This window comes from Spodoptera frugiperda, chromosome 30 (assembly GCF_023101765.2).
Source record: "Spodoptera frugiperda isolate SF20-4 chromosome 30, AGI-APGP_CSIRO_Sfru_2.0, whole genome shotgun sequence".
Taxonomy (NCBI): Eukaryota; Metazoa; Arthropoda; class Insecta; order Lepidoptera; family Noctuidae; genus Spodoptera; species Spodoptera frugiperda.
In genome coordinates, this window is record NC_064241.1 from 13,247,566 (window position 1) to 13,266,970 (window position 19,405).

At 35.9% G+C, this 19,405-nt stretch overlaps 1 protein-coding gene across 1 annotated transcript in view; it reads right to left on the minus strand.

Annotated features, from left to right (window-relative positions):
- Positions 1-331: 331 nt before the first annotated feature.
- The window catches only part of LOC118269608 (vesicular acetylcholine transporter), a 36,539-nt gene continuing 17,465 nt past the window's right edge, over positions 332-19,405 (minus strand). Inside the window, exon 3 of the mRNA XM_035584791.2 lies at positions 332-9,323. Within this exon, the coding sequence (XP_035440684.1) occupies positions 7,333-9,165 (1,833 nt within the window). The 5' untranslated portion in view covers positions 9,166-9,323 and the 3' untranslated portion in view covers positions 332-7,332. The remainder of the gene's footprint in view (positions 9,324-19,405) is intronic.

Here is a 19,405-nt window from a genome sequence, read left to right on the forward strand (position 1 = left end):
GTCTTAGGGAACTTTATTCACTGTTCCCTAAAGGATCATCGTCATCATAAATCGGCCATAAGACGTCCACTACTGAACATAGATATCACTCCAAAAACTTCCAGATAGGTCGATTGGAAGTATCTAGTGACTCCCCGTAAACTTGTAAATTACCTTTCGATGTATATTTGGTACTAGAACATTATCTTCAATTTATTAATTTTATAAATGGAAAATTAAACTACCTGTATATTCGGGTATAATATTATGGTTACCAATGTTAGTTGTAAGTAACTATAAATTAGATAAAAAAATAGTATCTGTATAGGTGCTGTAAAAATAAAAACAAATATTATTTTTTGTCGTAACAATTTTATTCGATCACTGATTTTGATTTCGACCACTTTACATACAACTAGAATAGAATAATGTACGGTTACATGTTATTTTGTTAGTTATCTAATAATGTTGATAGTTTCGTTACCACGCACTAGTAAGATACGATATACACTGAACTACACTGACAAACATGACACACTGACAACACGAACTCAGCACATACAGGCTGTTGTTATTTCCCTCGCTGTAGTTTAAAAACTGAGTTCTTTTTAAATTAGTTTAAAAGACTTTGTCTTCAAATTTTAAACTTTTTTAAACATTGTACCATATTTGTCAGTGTACATTATTATCTAAACGAGCAACCGGATATATTACATAGCTATTCAATAAGCCATAACATATTAATTTTCAAACAACAAAATTATATCACGAGTTTAAAAATAACAATTAGTTAGTATTTTACATTTTCAAAGTGTTCAACTATTCTCTAATGTCTAAAGTCTAAGACTAGAATGTTTGCATGAGTATGTATAATGTTATACAGCTACTTATAAGATTATAATAATAATTTAAGATGATTATAATTTTAATCTAGATTTATAATTACGCTAAGCTTCAATAAATAAATATTATACGAATATAATATATTATACATACATAGATATTTATACATATTGAAAAGATAGATTAAATATATATTTTTGTTATAATTAGTTTACAGAAATAATATTTTATTTAAAATACATACATAGATATTTATTATGGAATATATAATAATATAATATTTTTTATATATTGTATCCTAACAAACAATTATCATATTTCAATACTCGATATCGATAATTAGAATACGATTATTTTAAATTGTAATTATACACATTTAAATGTAAGCTACAAATGCTAACGTATAATAATTATACTTTTCAAAACTAAAATTATACATTATTAATAAATTTTAAATTTTGTTTTAAGTTACGATATTTCAAAATATCGAACTTGAACAAGCTATAAGCATATTTATACTAATATTCAACAATGTCTAAACTAAACTAAAGTGACGAAGAAATTATAAATTTGAGGTATTCAAGTATAATATCTTTGTGATAAACTTAGCCTAGAAGCGACTATAAGTACTTATTCAGTAATTATAATAATTCTTATAATTACTCTATACTTATAATTATAAGCTGTCTGATAAAACAGCTGATACATTATAATGAGATTATAATTTTAAATGACTAGATATTGGAATGACTTAATTTATATGAAATGCTACACTTTCGTTTTAAAGTCGGTGAAGATAGATAGAGTACGTCTTTTGGAATATTTTTTTACATATAACTTATAAAAAAGTGGCTGTACTTAAATCATACTTGAAGTCAAAAAACATGTGACATTTAAAAATAACCTTTATAACAGTGATATTTAAACATAATCTAGAATGAATTGAGACGTGACGATGTGTAATTAAGAATTATGTCTCTATGTATGCGATTTAAATAATGACTTATACAGTATATACTATTCTATATGTTACTGTACTTATCACTCGTACTTGTGTGGGTGTTCGACTGATATATTTACAAGTTCAACTTTAATTACCACTGTAATTAATATTAAATAATTCTAAAAACATCAACTACTCTATGATGCTCAAAATTTTAATGCAAAATATATCTACTAGGGATGTTTAAATTATGGAAAATAGCAGCGTCTACTTCAGAGGTAAGGTAAAAATAAAAATATACATTATATGACTGTTGGAAATGTAGATTATAAGTAATTAGGATAATGATTTAGATGTAGGTAGACGATGAAACGAGCTCCTAATAGTACTTTATAGATAGAGTAGAACTAACGGACGGGTACTGACCTAAACTGAAAGTAGCTGCAAACATTACTACTAGTAGTATAGTTCACAGTATAACTTTAATTTATAAATATCCTGATATCAATACGATAATCGTACAATAATATTTATATAATAGTCCGTGTACATGGAAGGGATGTAGCTGACCCGACCAACTTCGTGCCACCTCGAACATTTTTTTCTGACCTTTTAAACCTTTCCTAGACTTCCACAAATAATTCAGGACCAACATTTTCCAAACAGGTCTAGCCGTTCTCGAGTTTTAGCGGACTAACGAACAGCAATTGAATTTTATATATAGAAGATATTTATACATGGATCTTTTTTGTATAAATATTTGCAAGACTTCATTTTCAGGTAATATAGATATACTGCCTAATTCAACCAATATTGTGGTATATAGATATTGCAGTATAATAATTAATACAGTGACTTTATTGTATAAATATAATGTATAATAAATATATTGTATAATAAATAACTCGTAGAATGTAATGTTTGCAGTTACATTTCGTGTGAAACATCGAGATAAGAGTAAGATTCACAACGACTACGTCTACAGTTACAAACGAACAAACTACCAAACGGATAATGTACACAAGCCGAAGCTAGAACATTGATATACTAACATTGTGCGTAGTGTTAGCAACGATACAATCTTAGTCAATCCAATGAGAAATATCGAAACACCATTTATATAAAACTTTTTCATATGAATTATAACCCAACAAATTTTATATTTTGCTTATACATATTATAAAAAAATGTATAATATTGTTTTAAACTGGAATTTTATATAATTTAGATATTTATAATTAGTATAAAATTTCTTCAGTACATTTTATAAATATTAATATAATTTATACATATAGAAACAAAATTGATTTGAATAGATATTATACATATTATATACTATATTTAATGATTCAATATTCCTCACTGGATTAATATTAAAGAGATAAAAGATGGCACAAGATATAACTTGGAACTTAAGGGAACTACTTTACCTAACACTAGGATATTCTAGTCACTAAATATTTTAAAAGACTACATTTGAAAGCGTTTGAAGATATAAAGCTAAATTATACTGAGATTCGTGTTATAGAAGAGCTATTGTATAATTCATGTTTAAATTATATATCTAAATAGTTATACGAATACTAAATGAAACTGGGAAACGATTTAAAATAGATAATTCAAATAAAATAAATGAATGGGTGTTTCTTCAAAAAGTTTTAAGTTTTATTTAACAAGTCATTATTCTCCCGCTTCATTAAGCATCGTGGTAGCTTATTATCATCCTCATTTTGATAGGATTGGTTTTCAAATTTTGTGTTTCAATCGGCAGAATTGTTAACTTTTGGTTGAGGATAATGACGCCGTTAACTTTTTGTGTGTTTTTTTTTGTAGAATCACCCAAATACAGAGATTACAATGTAAATTATACATAGTTTTGAAACAATACATAGAGTTTTATACAACTACATATTATATACAGTGAAACTTGGTTAAGTGGGACCTGGATAAGTGAGAAACCTCCACAAATGGAACTCATACTGAGGTCCCTACCCATTGGCACTGAATTACCTCTATTAGTGGGACAAACAACCCTCTATATCTGGGATTCGTTCTTTCGATTTATCATCTTAGTTACCTCTATAACTGAGACAGTAAGTTAATTTTAGATGTATAAACCTCATTAACTGAGACAACACCGTTTTGTTTGTCGATTTACTTATTCTTATTCATTTATAATGTGCACATAACACATTGGTTTTATTTAAGAATCACACCTGATTATGTAAAATAACCCGTATGTTCACCTCCATTAATGAAACCCTCTGTAAATGAGACAAATGTTTATTTATACCTGGTTATCTGAGACACTGGGTTAGTGGAATACCTCTATAAGTGATACCAATTTGAAGATCCCTTGAAGTCTCACTTAACGAGGTTTCACTGTATATAAAATTTAAAATACTAGTAGGAAATAAAAATACATAATTGTAAAACTTGTGCTCGTATAAATCACGGAAGATGGTGTATACAATACAATACTAATATAATTAATATGACAATCGTATTATCAAAAAATATACGCATAAGTATAAAATTGTAGATTGTATATCTTAAACCTAGTGATATGTCTGCGATACTGGCGTTTATTGCTGATATAATAGTACACAAATAGTACACAATTATATGTATAATATAATTCCCACAATACACAACTTAATACACTGCTATCTAAAACTCGCTGGTGGGTTCTGATCGAGAGTAGTTAGCTGTCTGAGAATTGAGATCATTTTATTAGTTACCATTATATTTCATTCTTCTCCCTTACTTTTAAAAGATGTCACATAGTTGAGAAATCCTGGGGATTTTTTAGCAGTTAATGTTTTTAATCACACTGGTTGTACCTTATATCATTTGTTATTGCGCATCTCTTCAATTCTCGTTTAAAAATCGTTTGTTATATGTTATGTTATAATTATACTATAACTTTGTAACACATATAACGATCAGAACTCACTTAGCAAGTTACATACTTAAATATACTCGTACAATAAATATTACGTCTTTGTGCTCACAATCTACTAATTAATTGAATTTCGGGAGAATTTGACACGAAAATTGACTCTAAACTTACGAATACGTGTGCGAGAGAGGTCCTTTGATCCTCCGTAACAAGCTTGGTATTACCGTAAACACACATTTACTCTGAATTCAATAACCAGCCCTAGTACACGTTGAAGTTGTTTACGTATAAATCACTTGAACATGTACCTCCCAAATGACTTGTCGATCTAAAAAAATAGTTCCTCTCTCCCTCTACCTAATAGTCTGAAAGTATGAAAATGTTTGTGCGAAACAATTAAGTGTGTGTGCTCCTGACAACTGCTACGGTCTCTATTGTACTCTGCAGGCTGGGTACTAAACCACAAATCATTTAAAGTACCACTTTCTAACTCAAACACTATAAGTACCGGATTGGTTTCCATGGGAACGGCAACTGATTAACCTTAGCAACGTTTACGACAGTAATAACTTTTAACGAATAATTTTTATTCACAATAATCACTTTTTTTTAACTTTATACACTCTCAATTGACATATCGGGCGCGTCACGTTTTCTTGTACAATTATTTTAGTTATCTTTTAATTTTGACTCTTGTTGCTCAGTCGTCTGCGAAATGTTATTCGTGTCGGTCGGTCGGGAGGAGCCCCCGGACTTCTATTCCATTTCTTTTAACAACCCTCTTCTATTCAAATACTTTTTCAACTCTTTTTAGATATTTTATAATTGTATGCATCCAATACATAATGTATTGTATATTATATATCGTTAATTAGGTTTACGATCACCATTGCCTTTTTCTTTCATCAAAATTTTCACATTTCTCATAGTTATTATATTTAGTTTTTATTAATGATGCATTTGATTTTATTAGTCTTTCATTCATCAACGATATACTCAAGCTTTAATTTCCAACATACGATATTTAACCATTCTCCCTCAATCAAGTCCCCTGCCAGCTCCCCCCGGCCTGTCGACAGCGCCATGCTGTGTGCTGATGGTACGAACCTACCTCAGTAAAGTCAACGACAGAAACACATACTAACTACTGTACACTTACACAAAATATACCTCGTAAATTATATATATAATTTATAATTAATGTATAAGTCTATATAAGCTTACTTAACCTACGTGAATCAAAAGATTCTGATATGTTTCGTTACCTTGGTTGCAACTTATCACGTTGACTATACTATACTATATCTAATTGATATTTTAATTGATATTTATCGAATTAATTGATATCGAAGCGAGATACGATGATACTTAGCTTAGTATTGCTGGGTTAGCATACGACATACATTTTAAATTTCTAAAAATATATTTAAGATACATCGCATTTTGAGATTTAATTTATGTACGATAAGAACTATTTTGATATGTTTATGATTATGTACAGGTATCGTAACGTCCACGCGACAGTTACGATTGGTTGGCGTCCTCTACAGGGTGTTGTCTGACCATTAATGTGAGTTCTGGCAACACGCTGTAGTGTCGCCAGTAAGTGCCGAGAGTTACAAATAAATATTTAGGCCCTTACGTAGTGAGTGCGTGTATCATACTCGTGCTGAACTTTTAAAATGTCTACCTTAAACTATAGCTATCGACTACTTAGCGATATAACAGTGGGAAAAACTTTAATAGTTAGAATTTGTATGTTCCATTAAATATGGTTCTTTTCCCGAGTTTAGTACATTTATATTTATAGAAACACGCCAAAAACGGAGGATCTTTATCTGAGTACTAGTTTCATACGCATTCTGATCCTTATTATCTTTATAATAAGGTTGTATATCCACCAATGTGGTTCAACGTGCGTAATATCGTCCTCCGCATTTGCTGTACCTCCACATTTGAATCTCCTTATACACATATAAATGTTATAGTTTATATAATTCTCACATCAGATATAGTTCTATATACTATTAAAAGGCATAACAGTTGTTTATATCAGAATATTAATCAACAAGAAAACAACGGGCTTGGCAACAATACTTTTAGTTTACCATCATAGTTTCACGGTCCATGGTGTTTTCCAGACTCCTTTGACCATTCATATCATTTTCCCACGCGTGTTTCATCTTCATTACCTTATTATTTTTCTTTACAAATCTTCAATTCACTCAGTACAAAACCTCAGTTCTCTTCAAGATATTATTCTTGTTTACTCATCTAATCAATAAAAGTAGTGTTGCCAGTGCACCCGGCATATAGTCTACGTTACAAGCACAGCTATATAGACATCTATCAGACATATAATAACGCGCCGATACATTACGGCTCAGTGATCGAAGTACTATTGCCAAGTGTCGCTACACCCGCCTGCGATGGTACCTTACAAGATATTGTTCTACTTTGTTTTTAAGAAAATATGTGTATAATTTCTTGTCACAAACAAGCTTCCTGCAAGTTGAATGTTTGTACTTTATGCTTGTAAATAGATCGACGCGTAACATCGCAAGCAAGTGTACCGAACAGTTGACGTCTACCCAAATAGGACATTTATAATTACACAACAAGTAAATTCAAAAATATCGACAACAACACTGATTCTGGAGTGAGTTTAGAAGCCTTGCCTGAAGGGGTTCTTGATGGTGGGCTGCGGCGCGGGCGCAGGTGCCGGCGCGGGCGCGGCCGCCGCGGTGCCGGCCCGGAACGGGTTGCTGGCGGGGGCCTGCGGCTGCGCAGGGAGCTGCCGCTGCTGACTGTACTGTTCCTGGTACTCCTGCTGGTAGCCCTGCTGCGGCTGCTGCTGCTGCTCGTACCCCTGGCTGTAGTTCTGATACCCTCCTTGGTAGGACTGGTCGTAGCTGTACCCGGCACCCGAATCCACGTTGGACTCCTCAGTCCCAGCCACTTGCCCTGACACGTTCGAGTACTCGAGATGGTTTTTATACTCCCCGTTCACTGGTCGCTGGTCTTGCAGGCTGTAGGTCTGGTACTCCTTGTCTGGTGGGTCAGCCATGAGGATGTTGGCCTCGTTCTCAAACGGCTTGAAGTCGTAGATATGCCGCAGGTACATGAGCACTGGAGCGTACAAGAGGTTGCTGAAGGCGATGAACAGGTTCAAAGCAGTGAACCCTATAGCTTCCACCACTTCTCCAGCAATGATGGGGCCCACAGCGTACGCGAAGGAGTACGATATATCGGCGATGGCGTAGATGCTCCCGTACACAGATGAATATCGCACGTCCACTAGGTAACCGAGGGTAGGCAGCAACGCCGTGTCGATGAGGGCGATACCGAAGCAAATACCACAGATAGGTATCATCAGCATTTTGTATGAATTTGCGAATGGTATTATGAAGCAGCACAAGCCTTCCAGGGCCAGGCCACCGGCTGCCATCAGCCACTGCTGCTGAGGATATTTCTTCGCCATTTTGACAGTAATGATCACACCGAGCACGTGCGGGAAGAATGCAGGCAGCCAAATCATTCCGATCTTCCAGTTGTCTTTGGTCAGATTGTCTTCCATCCAGAGCGATATGGTTGGCTCAAGGAAGGCCAGAGCTACGTTAGACATCATCAGTGCGCCTGCGCAGACCGCGATGTAAGGATCCATCAGTAGCTTCCAGATTGGAGTACTCACGGGCTTAGGCTCTCTAGCTTCTTTGATCTGCGTTTTTAGCGGTTTCATTACCAGAAGTAGCATGAACCCGTCCATCAATGATATCAACGCTAGGATCAGGAATGGGACCTCTTTCCCAGCGAACTGGTACAAAGCACCTCCGAATGGGGGAGCGACTAAGCAACCAAAGCTGATGAAGGCTAGAGCAATCCCAAGAGCTTTAGATCTCTCGTTTTCTTCAGTAAACCTGTCCGCTATCATCGCAAGTCCCGATGTATCAGCGAAGGCCGAGCCTACTCCTTGCAAACTCCTCGCAAAGAACAACATGCTGTAGCTCCGGCCGCAGGCGAAGATCGATGTGGAGAGGAACATAATGATGAGTCCGATCATCATGGGCACGTCGTACCCGATGCGGTCGATTAAGGCACCAGAGAATGGGTTAATCATGAGTTGTACGATAGCTTTCGAGGCGAATAGGACGCCTGTCGCCGAGTCCTGGCCCTCATGCGATGCTGGGATGATTTTGGTCGGTGTGATAGTCTTATTGCCTTCCTTGTAGGGCGCTAGAGTGACCACGTGGTCATACCCTGCCTCGCCCCAGGCGCCGATGTACCGCAGGTAGTCGGGGATGATGGGCACGATCACCATGTACAGCATGTTGTCCAGCAGCAGCGCTATGGACACGATGACCAGGATGATCTTCCTCTGCGAGGTCGGCTCCTTGATCTTCTCCCACAGTATCTCCCGCACCTCCCGCACCTCCAGGTTCACCATCGGGATGACCGCGTTGTCGATCTTCTGCCATATCGATTGTGGTCCCTCCGCCATCTTGGATTATTTGTATCACGTTTATACGATTCTATCTGTTGTGGGGTGCTGTGCTCATCTTCAGAGGAGGGCTAGGGTGGCCCTCGGTGTGATATTCGCGTGTCGCTCACACATTTACGCGTCGTCCTTCGGCGGGACCTCGAGAGGGAGTTCGGAACCTGACAACAAACAGAAATGATCATTGTATTATCATTTCATGACAAAGGGGGATGCTGTAATGTTTCAAAAGGATTGTGAGTCGATCTTTGTTTCTGTTAGTTGTCGTTCCTCTGTCCCGAGTGGTCTTATTACGAGAGCTTCGAGTTCCAAAGATGATTCAGAGTCCTTTTGAACACAAACAAATTACTAATCAATTAGTAAAACACCACAAACGTTCACACAAATAAATAATTCAGAAACGTCGACGTTTATAAACCGTTCAATGAAAATATTTAAATTATTCGCTTTGTCATGGTCCATGTTCATTGTTTATTCATGGGTCGATAAATAATATCGAAACGAAACCCATTTTATCCTCAACGGACATATAAATGCGTGCTGTAGTCTAGCAATGTAATAACGTTACATTGGTAATAAAAAGTCCAACATTTCGTAGCTTATTTATCAGAAATACTTTCTCCCAAACAGCTAATTAACCCGAACTATTTGTCCTACAATTCAGTCTCATTACTTTTAAACTCACGATCCTCCATCCTGCAGTGTGATTGACATTTTCCGCCGGCAGTCGGTATAAAGACAGTAATTGTAACAACTTGTTTAACCAAAATCCAATTTGTAGCACCCTCGCCGGCGCCATTACGGCCGGCTTACTACGCGTTCTCATTTTTCCTTCGCAAAAAAACTCGTTCAATCACGAGAGAAATGTTGTAAGCCCGGGGAGGCCATTATCTTATGTTTTGTAACGTTTCTCGATAATACGTGATATAATTTATGACATTTTGGAAATAAGTTGGGGGTCTTATTGTTTATTCGTGTGTTGCATTTTTGTTTTGTATCGTCTTCGATAAGAAATAAGGAAATTTGATATAAGCAATACATTTTATTATCGAATTATCGGTAATCGTATGATGAAGAGTCGTCTGTGACTCGAAACTAGTAGAGCTAGCTAACTAATAAACCGTGATTTTCATCTCAGTACGGTTCCTTCCAATATCCGAAAGAAACAATTTAATAACTAACCAGTTTACTATTACGTGCCAACCAGAATAAATCCAATCCCCAATATTTGGAGGAAGTAATCATCTGAAGCCGTTCAATTCTTCCCTGCCTACCCTCCTTTGTATACAGCCTCGTTAGAAACGTGAAGGGCGGAAAATCCCTTTCCTAAGAGTTCGCACGAAAAGAGAATTTCAATGAGAAAAGGTAAAAACGCGGAAGGAAAGAAAAAAGAGTGATTAGGTGGCACCGCTCTGTTGGGAAGTCGATTTGGGAAGGAAAAGGTCCTGGGAGAAGCCATGTCATTGTTATTAGGCTGGGGAGATGTTTCTTTTTGTCAATGTCAGGTTAAGATAGATTAGGTTTGTCTATCGATGTATATTTGTGAAATATGAGAATGCTGCCAATTCAATGCTGTGTAATTAAAGACGAAGTAATTACACCTCTTTACCCGACTTCGAATCAAATATGTAATATGCTGTATGTATGTTTGTGTGCGATTATCTCGCTTTTGGCTGTAACGATTTCAGCATCTTGTTTTTCAGACTAGAAGAAATAGTTATATTATCTGATGGTTCGCAATTTAACTACAGAAGGCGGTTCCCTTTTTTTGAAAAAAGTTTTACTTGTCTTAAAAACTTGGTCTAGTAAAAGGTTTTACTTAACTCTATTGCTACTCAAGAATTAATACGCAAAGGCGATGTCTCATTTTGCTAATTATGAACACAAACGATATTATTTCACGGTAATAATAACATGTACATTTTCATACCGCGTAATAACTTCATAATATGTTGTAAACTCAACAACAACAATACCTATGGCGTCTTGTTTGCTCACAATTTGGGTTTACTGGGAACCCTTTCATGTAGCAATATAATGTAGTATATTAAAAAGCGATAAAGCAAAGCAAAACATTTGATCGCTCGGCATTATAATGAAATGTAATGTTGGGCCAAGGCTGCGGTGGGTCATGGCGAGGTTATGGTGAAAACGTTAGAGGTTTTGAGGGGTTTGTGTGGTACAAGTTGTGAAAGTATGACGATAGAACTATAGACTTGGTGTATGGCTCATATGAATAAATTTAAAGGTTTAAAGATTTGAGCTAAATCTTTCTGATGGACGTCATGTTAATGTTTGGAAATTAATTACTTTGATATTGACATTTTGTAAGTGTTTTTCTTTCCTAATGAATTAATTGCAAAATTAGGTTTTTTACGCTGAATGCAGGTCACTTCCAACCGGCTTATCTGGTAGTTATTGAGGGACGCCTATGTTCAGCAGTGGATGTCTTGTGACATCAGCAATCAATGATGATGATGATTACGTATTTTTATAATTTCAAAAACAGTTTTTTCATTATCAATTTTATCAACACGATCACTGTTTTGAATCAAAGAAATTCAACTTGAAACTTTCACTCATACATCACTTGTAAAATGAAATCAAAGTTCCCTTCGTTTGTGACTTGCCCCTCGACTTTCAGAATATTTCAGTATAAGTAATCAAGCGAACCATTCGAGACCGGAAGTGTCGCGTGTAGCCTCCGCCTGCCTTCGCCTGCAGTGCCTTCGTGTTGTGAGCGAAGGCTTAGTGGACTTTATTACAAGTCGCTGCGACCGTGAGACTAGCGTACGTGCTCATAATTTTGAAGTACATTTGCTTTTGATTACACTTAATTTTAGTACATTTAGAAATGTCTACTTGCTCATTACTGAAACTCAGCTTATTATAAATTTAAGTCTAAAGGAAAAATCGCGTCATTCGGGCATAATCTATGTGTATGGTCATCTGGACATCTTTCAGCAGTTTCGTGTTCAAACGAACAATTAATTTTTAGCCAATATTATAATAGCAATACGCTTCAAATGTTGCCTAGACTCATAAAACAAAACCATACATTTATTAAATGATACTAGAACCCCACTCGAATAGTATCCCTCCATTAATACGCTCCGATGTATAAATAAACACAACTCCGAGTTTTCGTAATCAATTAGCTTACAAGAGGCTGAACTGAACCCCACTCGATACGAGTACAAGCACTCTTCATAACGGACAAATGAACAAACCAACTCAAACACACATGTACACATACATCATCAATAATGAACCTTACTACATTGACATAAAAGTTCATTTTCTACGTGGCAGAGTCATGCACGGTCAGAATGGTCTGACTCGAGTCGATTGATACCAAGGCATCACATAAAAGTGGCGTGAAACAACGATTGGGTTATATTTCGCCATGTGAGTGAGGTTACGGAGGCCCAATTTCTTCCCTCCCCTAAAACCCAATTCCTTAAAGGCAAAATGTGTATGAGCGAGGTTAATTATTTATTATCAGATGTTACATCTGCTCGTTTGCCTCACTATCTCATAAAAAACATCCATAATGAACCTTATTCTATCAACATAAGAGTTATTAATGTACGAACATATGGTCGCAGGTACCAGGCTCACAGAATTACAAAGAGGTTCATAGATGTTTGCTCTATAAGAGTGTGTAGGTGTATTCTGGAACACTGGGCTAGTACAATCAATACAGGCTAACAGGGACGGCTATTCATGGAAAGTCTATTCTTAGATCTAATGGAAAGGTTATACTATACAAACGTTAAGTTTCTACGAAGAAAATTCTAGATATACTAAGCTAAAGAAATGGTAGGCATGTAATCAGATCGTAGTTAGTAGGTGGTGGTTTATAGTGGTATATTATATTAAAGTGACATTTTTTTGTAGTAATTATAACACAATTATATGTGTACGGTACCGTACTTAATATTAAAGTACTTATGTAAGCCTTACGTCGTCGCGTCGTAGTATAGTGTGCTACGCCGTAGCCAGGTGCTACGAGCCTACGATTGCTACGTGTCTCTCTATTCAATTTTCGTACAATGCAGACAGAACTAAACGGTTTTTAGATTAGATTCTGAAGTCGATAGACATCTTGTTCTGTTTTAAATAATCTTTTTATGGGATAAGCCGGTATACGAGCAGACGGATCACCTGATGGTAAGTAATCGTCGGCGCCCATGGACACTCGAATCGACAAACGAATAATGAATTGAAATGCAGATAAAAATGGTTTCATTTTTTTGGCTACCCAATAGATAGACGTCATGCTGTTACTCGTCACAGATTAAGTACGAGTATGTACAATGTAAATATATTGTAATTTTTCAACAAAAAATATTACTTATTTCGGTCTCATAACTTATTCATATTTCAGCCCACATCTATCTAAAAATAGCTTCAAATACATTCGCACGGTGGAAACTTCTAGTCTTCCCAAGTAGAGCGTTGTATATACATATATATTGATATATATCGATCGATTTCGTGCCCAAACACAGTTACTGCTAGACCCAGTAGTACAAGAGTCACGCGAGCACGAACTTGGCGCGACTAGTTCTGTGCTCACGTGACTGTGTTGTTGTAGTTGTGCCGTTAAATAATGGTCGCAGAGGTCGAGGGTCGAGCCTTTGGCTATTAAATAATACTATGTTGTAAAGTATTTATTATGTAAGTATTGTCCAACAATGTAATCGCCATTTCCACTTTCAATTGTTGTTTTCGTAAAATTGTATTCTTTTAGTTTCACAAAATATCCTAATTCGAGTTTGATTCTCACTTAATAACAGATTATTTTTTATAATAAGTACAGTGATAAACTTATATTCATTTGTTTTTATCGGTACTCAAATTAAAGAAGAAAAAATCTTAAAACGCGTACGTTACTACACGTTAAAATATTCACTGCCGCACTCAGAGATATTTGATAACTACTTAAATTAATCCTTAGTAACGATTTTGTATCGAAAACAATTGCTAAGGACTGGGTTAAGCAACCATCTAACGTCCCTAAGTATGGCGCTAAAATTTTAAACATTCCTACCAAAATACCACACTTCTAGAAACACCCAGCATATTTCACGTAAGAAATAATTCTAAACATCTGCCGCTATAAATATTCGCTATATTATGATTAATAGCCGCGCCATGAATAAGCTAGGCGGCGAGGTAACAGCGCGTGTAGCTCGCCGCCTAGCGCCTGCTAATACTATACACAAATAGTTCTGCATTGCGCTGAACTTTATGCTAGTAAATAGTATTTAGCCTTGAACTTTACTGGCATTGCAGTATTAGTAAATGGGTCCACTTTTATTGGTATTTATATACAGCCTTTACGTTTTTAGTTAAATGTGTGCCGCAGTAAGGGTTCATAAGATTTTTAGCGTCCGTTTTTCCTTAAGCAGTGGTTATTCTATGTCTCTAGTATCACATATATGATAATACCGTGTTATTTGTTATTAAAATTGTATTTAAGGTTTCACAATTTAAGAAATCTTACACGAATGACAAAATTGAACACGAACCGCCGTACTTAGAGTAATTTAATGGTTACTTAAGCCAGACTTAGCAATGGTTCTTGTTACAAAATCGTTACTAAATAATAGTTTAAGTAATCATTAAATGTGTCTGAGTGCGACAATAACTTGCTTAATAAATACACACCATTTTGACACCTCTATTCTATTTAAACAAGGTCCAAAGTCACACTGCAACTATACGCTCAATTAGTGTCAGTAAAATACTAAATGAATGTCACACAGTCACTGTATTTAAGCGTTTCTTTAGTATCCGCAATATAATGACACAGCGACCTGTCCCGCCACTAATCTATAAGAAATACATTTCTTTTATGAACGAAGCACCCCTGTATCCGCCCCATGCCCCCATGAACTAGTATGGCTAATGAAATCATGGTTATAGTCGCCATAACCGTGGCTAATGGGTTCGCTATGGGGCCTGTTTATTAGTTCCGCGGAATTATCGTAAATTATGTCAAACTAAAGGGTTTGTGTTCATGTGAGAAGTTTTGCTGTGGTTATGTAGATGTGTATGGAATTGGGATTGTTGTTTATGTAATATATTCTAATGGTTATAGTCATTTTATGTATATAATTACGTTATTCAAGATGGAGATAGAGAGAGAAGACGGCTTATACACAGCTACACAAGACATTATGTGAAATATATTGTGCAAGCAATATTGTATCCTGTCTTCATTCGATGACTTCTCCCGAAAGAGAGAAGGAGAAGGAGTGTCAGACTCTTACATACTAAAATCCGCCCCATGCCTACTTCAGCTTTTCGAACAGGAGCCCCAGTAACCCGCTACGTAATCCGACTTGCCTGGATTTGCGTCTTGCAATACCTAAACCAACTCATATTGGTAATGGAATAGCACACCCTGACGAAGAACGAGATAAAAAACCACGTTCACACAATACATATTTCATTTATAAATCGTTTCAATTCAGTACTTTCACCATTACATAGAAGCTCATAAAGTATGTAACACGTAGCACAAAGGAACACAATACAAAATATACTATTATAATATATTTCTTTCTCCATTCTCCAATACAAAAGAAAACACAATATGTCTCGAAAAGCATCGTTTTTAAAATATTATCCTTGTTTCGTCTAACAGAAGAGTGCCGTGACTAAAATACGTAATGGCTGGGGCTCTGCCTACCCCCTAACTGGATTATATTGAAGGTAAACAGTCGCATTAAAATGAAATGAAATTGCAATTTCTATGGGAGACGGACTCCCCGCGGAGAGTACAGGCGCATGACATTGTAGCGTGTGTCCTGTTGTGTGTAATTGTTTTATGTGTGTAGTTCAGTGATGTTTGTTTTACAGGTGTTTCATTTAGTCTTGTGTGTTCAGGATTTGTTTTGTTTGAGGGCTAATTAAAATAAACAGGTGTATATTTGTTTAAAATTGAAATAAATGCCTTTTTATGTGCAGCTTTACAATACTATTATTACAATTTTTGTGTTTGCTTAGCTCAATCAATATAATGACTTTTTAGTTCAATTGTGTGATAAGTTTAATTAAGTTGCCACGAAAACTGTTGCAAGCATATATTGGCAAGAATTAAGTATAAACATTTTCAAACTTATATATCTGTCTGTCTTCTCCAACACAGACAAATATATCATAAAAGAAGAACAAAACAAAACGAGGAAAAGATTTCTAGAAACAACGACACGACAGATAGAATCGATTACTTTCACGCGCGCTACACGCTGCGCGATATTTCGACAAAACGCTACAACACGCAGTTTCATTGTACCCTAGTTTCGTTGATAGCACACAATACTTTATGTACAGATATTCGTATATGTATGTATTATATGTATTGCTCAGGGCCTGGAACAACACTTTTACTAAGAACAAGGGTCTAAGAAAAATATCAGAGAGATAAAACATTTCCTTCCAACAGTTTTATTGGAATTTTTCCCACGGGATCTACAGAGATAAAGTAGTTTAATATAATCTATGTGTGAGATGCTGATATACGTGGAAATGTGATGTCAGTGGCATATTATATTAATTACAGAAAACCGGCGTGGAACAACTCTTGCGATGTGTTTCGTTGTATAAGTGAGGTTACTTAGGCCTAAGTGCCCTACTCCACAGTCTTCCCAATCCCCGATTCCCGAACAACCCTTAAATTCCTAACCCCCAAAAGAGCGGCAGCGCACTCATGACGCCTCTGGTCTTTTGGGTGTTGATGCAGCGATTGCTTACCATCAGGTGATCCATCTGATCGTTCACCGGCTTACACCATAAATAAATCTGTTTACTTTTACCGATGACGGAAGATGATGGAAGTTTTATGCTATGAGCCTAATGGATAATAATCCATCCATCCACAAAACTTCCATAAGGCCTATGAAGTTCCTCATTTAATTTAAAATATCTACATCATTATATATACGTGAAACAAACCTTAATTTACTTATTATGTCACAGACCTTTAACCTTTGCGATAAAAATATACACTAGAAAATCCTACCTCTCATTATTGAAGCCTTGGTCCCAAAGGTTATGAAAATATTGCCCAAAATATATGTTTTCCTGTATATTCGAGTAGGTAGTTGGGCCCACGGCTTTACAGGATTTATTAAACGACTTTTGTTTCAAAACCCTTACAATAATGGTAGTTTAAGGTTCAATATTCCTTTCGAAGTGGATGGTGGATTTTGTTGTTCGTTAAGGTTATATTTGAATTGTGAACATATTGCCGTTGTATAAGAGCATATTACATATATGTGATTTAATAATTTAACTGAAATTACAACAATTACAAATCAATTCTACAACATTATATTTAAAACTAAACTAAAAAATTAAAAAACTAAAAACCAATGTTGACGTGTCTAATAGTTATAATAATGTTTTCTTGTCTAAGTTTAAGTAGTTTAGCTAGAAGCCAAAAATTAACAGTGCAATATGTGATCCATACAAAGTACATAATTTTTAAGTCATTTTATACTTTTTACGAAGTTTTCGTAAAATCCTACAACACTACTACAACGCGCGAGTATATCGCTTAGGTGTACAGGCGGCTCTTCAAAGGGCAGGTGAGTTAGGGCGAGTTAATTTCGCAGGGGCGGCGCCCTCTCCCCGGGGACGGGAGGGAGAGTGACCTGTCCCGGTCTCCTCGAGGGGAGAGCCTTTGAATTTTTTATACGCTTTTTTTGGTAAGCACTTTGTGAAATATTTTCCATTCGTCCTGTATTTTGTTCGAGTTAAATAAATATGGGTTCAAGCGTGCCTAAGTCTGTACGCTCGGGTTGTGTTTAGCTTCCTACGTACTGAATTAATGCTAAGTACATTATTGATGGAGCCTGCTCAGTGCCCAGTCTGCTGTACGTACTGACTTATTTAAGGGCTACTCGTTACATGGAATTATGTTTTCAAAAGTAATACGAGTACTTGTACAATCTACATCTATGTAGAAGTATAATTCTTGTTATACTAAGAAAGGAGTTTGTTACTTTTTACCCCCACATTGACATACTCCACAAAAGACATTCACTATGAAAGATTCTATGCAAGTGGTTTTTAATAAATATGTTTTTTTAGTTACTAACATTGTTGGTATAAACTGATATAAAGAATACCAAAACACAACATATGGGAAGAAATCATATCGAAAATTTATTAATGATATTTTTTATCCAAGCCACACAAACTATATCGCTTCTAGATATTGAAAATATTCAAATATTTCATTGCACCATGTCACAGAAGCATGTTTAACCTTTCCTTCTAACAATACAGGTAACTTTAGCAATAATAACATTGTAGCTGTATATCTCTATGTCTGTGACAGTGTGATGCACCGCTGTGACGTCACAAAGGGGATCCAGTCCCGCCGGCTCTTTGCCGCGCACCCGGCGCCCCGGGGAATACCCAGTGTAGTTGTATTTGCTTTGCTAGGGACTGAATAAACTAAAGGTACAAAGGATGGAATACTGAATTAATTTTCCTGTCTGACCTTTCTACTAGTGGTTTCCATTTCTTTAAGACTGTTTTAAGGTTCTTAAGTGGTTAGTCGATCAAGTAGCTTTCTTGCTCTTTATACCAGTGAAGAGAATACTCGACGCTGAAGGAGTCGTAGATTACGTTACCATTGCGAAGGTCAGTTTAGAGTGCAGTCAATGCATTGCTTTTTTCAAGTTATATGTAATTTCTAAGATTATTTAGAAACCATTAACAAACGGTGAAGGAAAACATTGAGAGCAAACCTTAATCAATCTTCAAGCAATCTCTTTTTGTGGAATTTTACGGAGAGAAGTATAAACTATCGTTTTCATTACTTCACCTCTAATTATTTCTTCTGATTTATTACTTTGCGCTAGACTTCAGTGTTCCGGTGATTTCATGGTTGTATCTAGTGTAGATTCGGGCTTACAGAAATTGTAACGGTTTTGGAAGGTTGAGGCGCATAGCGATTTAACAGATATCCCTGTGACATTTTCTAAAATAACCCCAACTATATTCGTTAAAGCAGATCCACCTCTACAAGAGAATTACATCTGAAACCGTTTACTCGCGACATTGTTCTAACCTCCCCAATATTGGTGCGTGTCATAAGCAGAGGTCTCCTGCAGAGAGCCAACAAAAGCCGAGCCACTCCCGCTGAGCCTTTGATCGGCACGCAATACGATTTTACCTTTAGTTATATTTAGATATAGATAGATATCATTTTGTAAAG